The sequence below is a fragment of the Lichenostomus cassidix genome, chromosome 1Aa, assembly GCF_008360975.1.
Source record: "Lichenostomus cassidix isolate B80296 chromosome 1Aa, HeHo_3.0, whole genome shotgun sequence".
In the NCBI taxonomy this organism is placed as follows: domain Eukaryota; kingdom Metazoa; phylum Chordata; class Aves; order Passeriformes; family Meliphagidae; genus Lichenostomus; species Lichenostomus cassidix.
Genome location: NC_139480.1, coordinates 11860292 through 11872974, shown reverse-complemented (window position 1 = coordinate 11872974; position 12683 = coordinate 11860292). Strand labels below are relative to the sequence as shown.

Below are 12683 nucleotides of genomic sequence, written 5' to 3'. Positions count from 1 at the left end.
TATTTAGTTTTGCTTCATTTCACTTGTAGAGGTTTATCAAGGACTTTCCCCTCTATAACTGACTTCAGTAGATGTCAATATTGCCAAAACTAACTTGACACATGTGCTGCAACCAGTGCTCTGCTGGGACGAATTTATAGCATTTCTCTCCTCACTTATGATGAAAACAGCAAAACACAGAACTTACCAGGAGGTAAAGGCATGCACATGCCATTTGCAGCTTCCAGAATCCGACTCATGATGTGGAACACCGCAAACTCTCCCGCACTTCCTCTCTCATCACTGTAGTTAACAAAGTAGAAACACATGAAAAAGAACCCGAGGTGCCCACAGTCTCCTGGAGAGGGGGTTCATTTGCCAGACTGGGTGTGCACTGAATGCCTGACTTTGGGATGAAGTGCCATGGGATGCTGCCTTGTCTACTGAGGTGTCTCACCCAGCACCTGCTGCCCAGTGCTGCAGACACACAAAATCTCTGTGGTGTCCCTGTCTCCTCCTGCCACTGCTGCAAATTTACAAGTCTCAGCAGTACCTGCAATCAGCAGCAACAGGTGAGAGGGTGCTGGTGTAAGCAGTCTGGCTTTTACAGGTGTTTAACACCCACTACCCAGTTTAGGAGCACTCCAAACTCATCAGCTTTGAACTCCAGCCATAACACCGCCTGTGTGGTTAATATTCACACTGGCCTAGGGATGGCCAGCATGATCCATGCTGGAGTAAGAGTAAGTGACAGTCATGTTGATGTTGACAGAAGCAGAAGTACTGACTGTTCAATGGAGTACTACTGTTGAAGACCAAAATCACTGTGCCCATATTTTATAAGGCAGGCTTAAAACAAATCACTTGCTCACAAGCAGAAGACACAGGAATGAAGCTGGTATCTCCTCCAAACTTCTTTCATTATTCGATGCACCAGATTCAGCTAAAACAAAAAAGAGAAGACTGGATGTTTCCAGGAGCCTGTGTACAGCAGGCCCTTGGCCTTCATTCATTCCACACACCAGTTCATGTTAAAATCTTCTCATGGGACTCCTTCTAAGCTGTCATTTTTTTCCCCCTAGGGACTTAAAGTTATTAAAATTTGAATTGTAACAGAATTGCCCCATTCCAGAAATTTAAAGTGCTTCCAGCTCATCAAAGCATCATGCAAGACGTACAGCAACTTAACACATTGTGCTTCTTGGAGATAACTATCTCAAGCTCTTGCATCAAATTCTCAAAGATCTGTTTGCCGTGAAAGCAAAAACAGCATGTCCAAGTGGCTGAGCATTTGGCAAGGAACAGTCCCAAGGGCTCAGCAGGAGTGGATGACGTTGAAGACAGTGGAATGCTCAGTTTGCCAAGAAAAGTCTGCAGGAGGAATCACAGATCTAGTCCTGGCAAAGAAGGAAGATGAGACAAGCAAATGCCCCTCCTCATCTACTGAGTTTCCTTTTAGTCCCCAGTGAAGTGAAACAATTCCTTGGCCCCTGTTGTTGTTCTTTGTGCTCCCAAACTGACGTCCCCCACACACAGTCAGCATATACCAAAGCCACAAGCCCTGTTCTCACTTGGACCATCTCAGCTTCTGCAGCTGAAAGAGAAACCACACACGAAAGAGTTGAAATAACTTCCTCATGGTTGTCATCTGTAACCACTTCCACATCTCAGTAACACAACTGAGACACTTCCTCTGTGCCTTTTATCTCTGGCCCTCAAACACAGTAATCAATCAGTCCCAGGAAACTCAGGAAACATATCTGACCCCTGTTCTGCAAAGAGGTGTCACAAGAAGTTAGGAACCCTTTTCCTCCCTCCAGATGGTCAGAATCCAGGAATGCTTTTTCCCCACTCTCTTTCCCTGTCATAGGCTCTGTCCTCTTCAACGGCTGACTTGTCACAGGCTCTGAGCAAGAGAGAAAGAGGACACACAGGAGAGGTCCATTTGCAAAGGCGAGAGGTGGAATATTCATCTTCAGTAATGTTCCTCAGTGTTCCTCTGTATCTTGGCCAGAAAGCTCTACAAGGTAACACCTTTTTGTTTCACCACCACTTGAGCCAGGCTTGCACAGCTGCCTGATGCAAAATAACTACCTAATACTTGCCATCTCCGTACAGATGCAGTGGAAAGATCCAATTTAATCTTTCTGGAGTACGGCAAGTTTTCTAGGAAATTAGTGATTTCCAGTTTCCAGAGAAGGGTCACAAGAACCACACCTGCTGCTGGAATGAATTTCACCTCTGGCCAGCACAGAGGGTGCAGCTAAGGCCTCTGCATCAGGAGCTGCAACTGAATCTGAGGGATCAGTGTTGAAATGAAGGGAAGATTCTTACAAGATCGAAAATCGCCAATTATTATTTGTGCAACACAATCAGTTTTCAAGATTATGCTACTCCAGAATGGATATTTTTTGCTTAACAACACAGAAAACGGTACAGCTTTCACAGGGCACAGAAAGCTAGCAACTTCTTAAGTCATAGTCATCTAAATTATCACAACATACTTGAATCTTAAATACATGGATGTTTGTGATGTGACACCCTCACCCAACAGCACAACTCGCTTTGGAGATCAACATCTACCCTTGACATTGTAGAAAATACATACTGAAAGATAAGCCATGTCTCAAACTTTTTTTCAGAACATAACACACAAGATAATGTGCATGAGAGAAAGACAACATTATCTGTCTGATGGAAGGAGCACAGACAGCTTCCTGTCCAGGGTTAGCAGTGGGTGTCTGGGGGAGCCAAATTAAGAGCTACATCTGTACCAGGCAAGGCCATTTTTCACTGAGTAACAAAGATACACAATATGAAGTTTTTTGTACATGAAGCCATTTCCCTTCAAGTGCTCTAAACTAACAGAACACACAACCAACAGCAAGACAGCGCATGCAGGAGGGTCTTGTCTGATGCTGCTGTCACCTTGTCTTGAAACATCTGCAGTTCCAGGCAATGGTGCTAAGGAAACTGAAGTTCCACTAAAGTAATTGGGAACCAAAAGTGCTCAGCTCCTGTGCCTGTTTCTATGGGACAGACTTTGAAGCAGTCGAAAAGAACCAGGAGCAAAGGAGAAAAGGGAGTGAGAGAAGGTCTGTCTTCCAGATCCCCTCCTGTGAAGGGAATATGACACAGTCCTTCTCCTTCTAAGGAAACTCAAATCCAAATTGTGTCTGTCTTCTATTCCTCAGCAGCTGAGCCCACATCAGATGGCAGCTGGCCACAGACATCAGGGTAAAATGTGCAGTTACTGCAGTGACTTGCAGAGAAATTTCACCAGTTCATTTGGGCCTGCCTCTTTCCTGTGCCACAGGCTGCCTGCTCACCCTGCCTCCCCTTCCGCTTGCTGCCAGGGCAGCAAATGTCACACTGCTTCTGTAAGTTATTTCTCCTCTTTCTTGCCTCACTGAAATGAAAAGAGTGAGAGAAACAGATATGGAGTAAAGCTAAGATAAAGTGATTGCAGATGAGAGAGAGCCTATGGACATAAGACAACTACTGCAGGTGAGGTGGTACAAGGACTGGGAACCAGGCATGCTGCAGCTTTGCAGAGCTCCTCAGCAAACAAGGAATTCCCACTGAGATATGAGATTCACACTTCCCCACATTACTTCTCTGTACACAAGAACACAGAGCTCTCTGACAGCAACCAACCTTTGCCTGTTGTTTCACAAGAAACTCTCAATTCTCCCAAGTCCTCTCCAACTTCTGCTGCAATTGATTTACAGTGACTACACACCACAGAGCCTATTCTGAGCCACTCCTGTGCTCCTGAGTGTAATACAAACTATTTTATGAAAGCAAACAGACAAATTTCAAGTCTATTCCTGTTTCAGTAGTTTCAATAGCTCTGCTACTCACTGCTGATGCCACAGAGAGCTGTGGAAAGACTCAAACCAGTTCATTCCCCTGAAGAACTCTGAAACATTTAGGATATGGAAAGGTTTAACATTTAAGTTTCTGATTAGGACAAGGGGAAACACAAGGTTAACAATGAATCAATTTCTAAAGATTTCCAAACAGTATCTAAGATGCACCAGCAGAAAGCAGAAACAGGTTTTAGAGGTATATTATCTTTGTTTATAATAACTTTTATAAGAATAAGCCTGTCAATTGAGTTGAGAGAATTAGTCCTGAGAGTTTTCTTGTAGAGAGGGCTGAGATTTCTTTTGCAAGATTTAGTCTACTATAATTTATCCTTGCAGATCAAGGTTCAATAGATGTTTTCATATTTTTTATCTTAGTTTTTATTAAAAGTGAACAAACTGTTATTTGAAATTCAATGAAAAGAGAATAAATGTTCCACTTGTGTTTTTTTCAGCACCATTTTCAGGTACAAAGCTTTGGTTCATGTTGTACTGTTTCTCTTTTAATCAGCCACTAGTTTTAGTTTCTTTCCTACAGAGATAAATAAAAAGTCTGCCAATTACCAGTGAGACAACTTGTCAAGTTGTCAAAGTGAGGCCTGAAAAGTCAGGAACCGCAGTGAGACTGCAGCAGTTCAGAGAACACTGTGACATTGACAGCACAACTGACTCACACAGGACTTCTGAGGAGATGCAGGCATCAATAGCCTTAAGAAAGTTTCCCAAGGTATTCATCACTAGAAAACAGCACTGTAGGGAGTTTCTACTGAGCACTGTGGCAGGGATGGCACAAAGAACAGGATTTACAGTTGCCATGCAAACTTCTGAGGACTCTGCATTCTGCATTTAAAGGATGTGATCTTGAGACAGACAAAACCAAGTACATAACTTCTGTGCACAACAGTTATGGTTGTTGTAGCTTTTTTTAAAAGGTCTCTTAAGAGGATGAAAGACAGAAAAATAAGAATTTGGAAAGCAAATTTTCACAGTAGTCTACAAAGTTTTCTTCAGGCAAAACTGTCTCCTGTCACACACACAGCCCACTGAAGGCACTGTGTAGGAGTGGCGATGATTTACACACATGTCAGATTGCAGTGACATCTTTTTCCTTAATTTGTTATTTCCCCTGGTGGCACTTTCATTATTCAGGACCTGCAGCAATGTGTTCTACAGGAAACCAAATGGATCTAAAGGCCATTCTTTAAACTTTCAGGATGAGTTCCCATTTTATTCCTGGGAATAGAACATATTGTACAAGCTCTAAAGGGAGCAGTTTCTTCTATATTCTGAGTGACTGGTACAACTCTTTTAATAAAATTTAAATAATATTGATTTCCTTTATCAATGTATACAATATTAGGCTGAAAAATATGTTTAAATATCTTAAAGACAATTTCTTCCCACCAAATATGTGCTATATACATCTGATACACACCCAAGGATCTACATTCCACCTAATACACACTTGCTCACAATAGTGACTATGAAAACAAACTAACCAGATTTGCAACGTAATCCAAAACTATTTGGTCAATCTTCTTTTTTCCAACATACTGTAGATGTCTCATAAGGTGATCCTTTAGCTGAGCAACCATCTAGAAAAAAAGCCAACAGTTCAGTGTCCTTGGGCATCTTCAAAGAGATACAAAAGCTGCAGCAGGTGCAGGGCCTGATCAATAGGCATTGGCTCAAGGTTTCCCCATTACAAAACTCCAGTTCAGAGTGAGGTCCCAAGCTACAGTATAATCTTGCTAAACTCAGCAGCCAATGTAAATATTCAAAATGGTTACTTGGTGCAAATTCAGCAGAATGAATGCTAGGTTGAATGATACTGAAGAGAAAAAGCTTACAGTTCTCACAGCTCTCTCTGTAAAGCCAAGGGAACAGGGTGAAAGAAGGAATTAAATATTAACACTGAATCCTTAGAATATAAGTACTTATTACAAAAAAATAAACCTGAGAGATCTTTTGACAGAGAAAACTAGCACAAGTACAATTTGTGGTAGTTGACAAGAACCTGAGAACCAGAGTGATTAATGGCAATTTCAGGTTAAACATTAATTGTGGAGTCATTAAAATCGGGTGTTTGTTATCATACAGTTCATGCCACTCCCTACTCTCCTTTCTGAAGTATTCGCTGACCTCATGTATCTTCAGATTGCAGCTCAAGTCCATGCTGGCTCTTACCTAAGAATTACTAAGAAGATCAGAGTGAAACTGGAGCAAATAAAAACCTCTGCTCAAGGAACTTACATGTAGATTAATCTCAGTGTGTCAAGACAGCAATACAGGTATGAGGAAGGCATAGGCAAAGGATAGCAGTGACCTGCTTTTTGGATCTGTCTGAATAAACAGAGGGGAAGGAATGTAGACAAGCTTCAGAGAATGAGAGGCAAAGCTTGGAAACAGGGAGACAAGAATGCAAAGAAGGAAAATTTGTCTCAGATCTGAACAGATAGGACAGTGTTGATCTACTCTTCACAGATGCACTGCTGAGACCTTCTAGTACATGTTGAAAGGTTAGTTGGTTTTAAAAGTAAGAGAAAAAGAGATAAGCCAAGATGTGTATCTAGACAGAGGGAGAACAGGTAGGGATTTGAGATAGGATTTATTGCCCAGAAGCATCTAGATGGCAGATCCTTTAGGGAGATCACTGTCAAAAACAGTGCAAAGGAGTAAGAGACCTCAGAATGGCCATAGAAGTCAGAGAAGTGAGGTAGAAAGAAAAAGAAACAGTAAAAAATGTGTTAAATTGAGGAGCAAGAAGATCTCTGCTCTTCAAATTGAGAAAAGCTGTGTGGGGGAAACTCACATATGTTTTAAAGACGTAAAGTAGTCCAAAAATAACTGACAGATTAAGATGACCTCCCAGTTTGTAGTCAAAGTAGTAGTGAGAAAAAGCATTTTGACAAATGGGCTTTCCATTGCTGTTTTTCCCCAATGCCTTATGATGACCTGTTAAGATGATAACATAACTATGAACCCTAAAATGTAGGAAATGCCATGTTTGTCCCATAGCTACTCTGAGTGAGCTTCTACTCAGCACTGGAATTTAGGTCACTCTTTACACATGTGTGGAGCCTGTGCGTCCTCTAGTGTACACTGACAAAAGCACATACCAGTCCCATGAGCAATTGCTGCTGATAATCCTCCTCTTCAAAGAGAGGTACCAGCCTTGCCTCTGAAATAAACAGAGCAAGAATCATTCAAGCACATAACTCTACAGAAATATCACGAGAATTCAATCAACTTCAAAAGTACTTAGGAACAGACAAGCAAACAGAAGTTGTGGTTTGACCTACTCAGCTACAGAACTAAGATAGTGAAGAACCATGGACTGCATGAGAGAACTGAGAAATGGAAAATAACTTTTTATCTGCCATCCACTTCTTCTCTTTGATATTTAACTAAGAGTTATGACAATGTGGTGACTCAAGAGAGCAGAGGGTACAGAGAGAGGGTACTCAGAAAGCTCAAGAGAGTACAGAGAACCTTCTGGTAATACCAGTGCTAATGCATGTGCTACTTAGATCATGTCATTAACAAACAAACAAACAAACTATAGCAGCTGCATGGGTTTTCCAAGAAAACGGCTAGACAGAACGTAAATACTCCAGGGAGTCACCTCCCAGTGATTCTCTCCCATGGTCTGGCTGCTTCTGTTACTCAGATCTGCAGACCACTATGAAGAGAATACAACTTTTCTAACTAAATGGAATGAGATCATAGTATCTACTGAAATTAATAACCTGCATTTCCTAACCAGCACTTCCTGTCTACTAAAGCAAAGGAAGGAAAACAATCTTCTAGTTCATTATATAGATAAAACCAACTCAACATTTTACAGAACCAAGAGCTCGATTATCACAAAATTTCCACCTATTTCTGCTCACCTTGAAATATATTTACACCACCACTTAGCAGCACAAAGACCTGTACTGCTTGATTTTAAAGGACTTGAGGACAAATCCAAAGGCAAAGACTACATTGATGCTTGTTACTGGCTGGCAACTATCTAGAAATTCTCTAGTAACAGTTAAACATCTGACTTCTTTACCAACAAGCACCCCTGAAAACATGAAGCTGAGGTTCACAAAGTTGATACAAAGTCTCTCAAAGTCAGAGGCTATTGCAATACCTAGCAGTGACACAGATGAGTGGCGTTAGGGGCTGGAAATGAGTGCAGTGAAAATTCTTCTTAATAAAAGGAGCGAGCAGCACTTAGATCAGCATCATTTCACAGCACACAGTGGCAGGGCACATAGAAGGCACTGACGTGTGAACAGCAGGAACATAATACACTACTAAATTCAGTTTTACTTATTTGTGACAGAGGAACTGAGCTTCACAAAATCTCTGTTTCTGGTCTAAGGAAATTCATTACACTTGTTCTCTCTATACCATGTTTTTTCATCAGCTCTAATCCCCTACACAAGCCCTGGTGTTGCAAAGGCAGCTATAAATGGACAAGACTCAACAGTCACATGGTGTCATTGACACTGCTGCACAAGAAAAATCCTGAAGGTATCCTTGAGCAGACCAAGTTTTACTTCTTATGTTGTTAGATCCCATATGAACTAGGGACTTTATTTGCAAGCATTTCCTAGTGAGTACACGAAAGTTTTCTTCTCAAATCCTCAAATACTTTCGTGCTGAAAACACATATAGCAATTTATTTTTAATAAACAACAGCTGGATAGAAATATTCTAATAAACCTAAGCCTTACAGCCTACATCAAGACAAGTTTTACTTACCAGAGTCCCAAGTGTCCAGATGAGAAAGCACCCTGGGGTTTGAAACAAAAATCAGCATGTTTCATATGCAGTACTCTAAAGGCTTTCATAAGGTCATTAAAAACTCAAATGAACCTTTGATCTTTCAAAGACAGCTAAAGAAATCTGAGAACAGTACATTTGACTAAATTTAGTAAAAATACTAGATAACATTTAAAAAATTCTATCTGTCTAGGTTGCATGAGAATAACTCTTCACATTTCCCATCAATTCCCACACTCTAGAGGCCTGTGTGTGTTTCAGATCATGCTGTAGTGATTACAAGGATTCCAATAACTGGTTTTCACCAGAATAATCTTCTTTAAAGACATCTAGTTAGACATCTATCAACTAATTAAATGGCATATTAAATCCTTCAAGGTACTTGTGCAAAATAAGAAAGGGTAAATATAATATAAACCAGTACATACTTTTTGCCATTTTCAAAAATATTCCTCAAATATGCTGTGGTTCTTCTCTCCTCTCTCTGGTTTGTAAACAAACAAAAATGCCAAAATTAACAGAACAAAAGACCAAGTAAAATACTCCCTGACAGTATGAAGATGAGAAATTAAGCCGGTTTTCCACTTGAATGGAAATAATACAGAGTGGGACCTCAAACCATCTTCCAAGAGACCGTGCTCATAGGCACTCACACACATGTGACACACGTTGTCACAAACCTTGTGACAATTCAGTGCAAGCTCTGCTTTTGTTTAATTTCTTGCTCTGTTTTTAGAGAACAAAACTTATAGGCAATCACCTTAAGTGAAAGGACTGCAAGTCTTTGCACTTCTTATAATCGGATTCCCATTTATTTATCTTCAAAATAAAAAAGCCAACTCATCCATGCTTGTCTTTAAAACACCCATTTCAAAGACAGCTCTGGAGAGTTTCAGTGTTTCAGTTCCAGTGCCTCTCACTCACCTCTTCTGAAAGGTTACGCCATTCCCTCCTGAGCACATTATTGTGGTAGTGCAAGTGTGGCTCTGCATACTTCACACTCTCCAAGTTTGAGTTGAGTTTCTCCCAGAAGCCTTTGGAGTTTTGGAACTGTAAAGTGTTGCAGGGAAAGCATGAATACAGGCTGCCCTGTCAAAGAAATACCTCATCACCCTCCCACTAAGTGACTGCAAAGACGTGATTAATGTAGCTTCAAAACAATCCAGTTGAAAAAAGTTAAACCAAAGCAGTTAAACTAATTTCTCTAGATAGCACAGCAGTGGTAGCACTTACTTAAACTTGAGGTCAAAATTTAGTACCTGGAAAGAAATGAGTTTTTCTGGGTCGCAATTTATTTTACCTATTTACATGTTTGAGATGGGAAGAATTGCACCACAGACTGCACTGGCCATATTGTCTAGACTTCCTCTGACTGTATAAAGAGCCTCAGGCTACTAACTTAGATGCAAATGTTTACATTTGGTCACATAAATCCCATTTCAGATTTCTAATAGTTCCAAACAGAGGAATACCACCATGGCTATGACAGCTGCAGGCTGCCACTATTTTCAAGCTGCATTAATACTTAGGTTGCAAACATCCATTTACCAACCTCAAGTAACAGTGCTTCATGCCAGAAAAGATACAACATCCAAACATTTCCATAGAAATTCTAAAGCATTTGACTCTAATGCTGAAATTAATTTAAACTCAGCTGTGCACAGACAGGAGGAACAAAATCCAAACAAACCCACACCAGTTTCCTGAGCTAGTTCTTGGACTGGGTATAAAGATTTGAGGCTGCTGTTTATAAGGGGAGCAAGATGTGATCATTGCTAAGGAACAGATGAGATTAAGGCAATTCCTTTTGACAGTTTTAAAAGACAAGGCAACATAGTAGCTGTTCTAGCCCTTCTTAATATACATTATCTCCCAACACAGACACTACAGTAATAACATTTGAATAAAGAGAGCTTTGAGTTCACAGTATTCCTCTAATTTGCACTAACATACTGGATTTTGCTCTCTTCTCTCAACTATTCTACAATAACAATAACTTTAAAAGAAAACCTCAAAAGGAAGAAACCACTTCCTATTATAAACTATAAATTGTCAAGGAAAATAAATTTCAAAGACTCAATCCTGCCAGCCACTTTCCTCTTGCTGCCAGTGCCTATTGTCACTTTATTATTGTAGCTGCAGCAGAGAAAATAAATCTTGTGTTTTGCTTCACATTATTTATATTTAGCAGCTGCAACTAAGAGCACATATGGCACCATATGTTCACTCTGCTGGAGCTAACTCATGAGATCTACAACCTACTATTGCAAAATGTTGCCTAAACGTTACCATTATGAAGCCAGAGAAATATTAAATACAGCATAAGGGTATCATCTAGTGACCAATCCATGCAACAGCACCACCACTGCAAAACTGTGTTCAGGCCACATTGAACTTTGATATGTGGCAGGGGGAAGCAAGACAGCAATTTTCTTTCAGATATGAAATCTCTTACAGGAAGTGGTAGACTTTAGTGTTGTCTGCTTTTAATCCTGAAAAGCTGCATTGTATTAAATCTCATTTAAAAGCCAAAAATTTAAAGTAAAGGATTTTTTAAATTAAATCTATTATTTCTCGGGGATCATCAGGGCAAGGACTAGAAAGAGAAGGCTTCTTCATTTTAGGCATTTATTTGGGAGACATTTCTAGAGAGCCAAGAATTAACACCTAAAAGACATTGTATTACCAGAAGTCAAACAAGGCCTTACCAGTTTGCAGTCCACAAAAAGCTCCCATGAAGGCATTTGTAAGTAGTGGGTTTTGAACTGAAAATAGAGAACTCTCTGCTAAACCACTTTGAAAAGCTGTAGGGTGACAACTGCCTTCAAGAGGCTGTGTCCTCTCCTGACTGTAGTGCTGTGTCTCCTGGCAGTGATGGCATTCAGAGAGCTGTGTGACCAACCAGGCAGCTGCGCAGGCAGCTACTCCTTAAAACATCACTCTGCACCCTAGGGGTTCAGCACAGCACGATGGAGAAGCTCTTTTCCTGTGCTCTGACAATTTCTTGCACTATACATTTTCACTCTTCCCCTGGCCCTCCTCCTATTTTCTTTATTTCCTTTCTTCCTCCTGCCTTCTCCCTTTCTGACTGAACTTATTTGCACTCCTGCAAGTTTGGTATGTGCTTAAAAAGCGGGGAGTAGGGGGGAATTAGACTTTTTAATTGCAATCCTTATGTTGAGATTTTGGACAATTAGACTAACTGTTCCCCTTTTCTCAGTATATCTTGATGAACAGGAAATCAGTGACAAAAACACACCTGATAGCCAAATAGCAGGGGTTTTTTTGTGAATATGGACATAGTCCTCTCATAGGCTCTCAACAAATCATGGGCTTGAGAAATCCAAAAAGCTTCTCAAAGCAACAATTCACTATTGTTTCTGTGAAACACCATAAAATCTCTGCAAAAGAAGTACTACTTGTAGGACCAGATCTGTCACCAGGGTCTGAGTCCTGATGCCAACATGCACCAACTGAAACACCAACTGACCACTTAAGCCATGGCGGGTTTGTGACACTGGTGTGGTACAAAACAGCCAGAGCATTAAACCTTACCCTGAGCATTAGCATCTTTGTCCTCATGCAAGAGTCAGAGCAATTTGCCATCAAAAGTAGCAGGAAATATTTGTCTTTAGCTCAACTCTGACCTTTTCAATCTGTTTAGGTTTCAGACAGAAATAGGAAATGAGTTCCACAATCAGGAAGTATAGCTGCTAAAGGCATGTGCCCCCAGGGGCTTGAGGTTCAATCTCAGACAAATTAAAGGCCTACTAACTCTGACCTCAGTGAATTACAGGGATTATCTAGCAACAAATTTTCTCAAGATCTGATTTTCCCAGGTGTCCTAGTTCTCAGGGCAGCCTTTCCAAGCAAAGCATGCAAAGCTCGATTCCCTGACAGCAACCTATGGATCAGTGCAGCACAGCTGTGATGCATTGCTGCAGAGTGAACAAGCAGTGGGCAATTTCGCTGATTTTTAAAAGATTTTGTGAATAGTGATGCTTTATGACTAATTACAAGCATGTCTTTAAAGAGCTATATGGAATAACATTGTCATGT

At 40.6% G+C, this 12683-nt stretch overlaps 1 protein-coding gene across 6 annotated transcripts in view; it reads right to left on the bottom strand.

The window, feature by feature from the left end:
- The window catches only part of GSAP (gamma-secretase activating protein), a 45685-nt gene that overhangs the window by 7025 nt on the left and 25977 nt on the right, over positions 1–12683 (bottom strand). For 4 of the 6 annotated variants that reach the window (XM_085040096.1, XM_085040127.1, XM_085040123.1 and 1 more), the window contains exons 20-26: positions 9549–9713; positions 9053–9108; positions 8604–8635; positions 6968–7029; positions 5348–5443; positions 852–922; positions 188–282 (exon numbers count right to left, since the gene is read on the bottom strand). In XM_085040096.1, coding sequence (XP_084896222.1) covers positions 188–282; positions 852–922; positions 5348–5443; positions 6968–7029; positions 8604–8635; positions 9053–9108; positions 9549–9713 — 577 coding nt within the window. The remainder of the gene's footprint in view (positions 1–187; positions 283–851; positions 923–5347; positions 5444–6967; positions 7030–8603; positions 8636–9052; positions 9109–9548; positions 9714–12683) is intronic. The other 2 variants (XM_085040106.1, XM_085040125.1) reach the window with 1 other exon arrangement.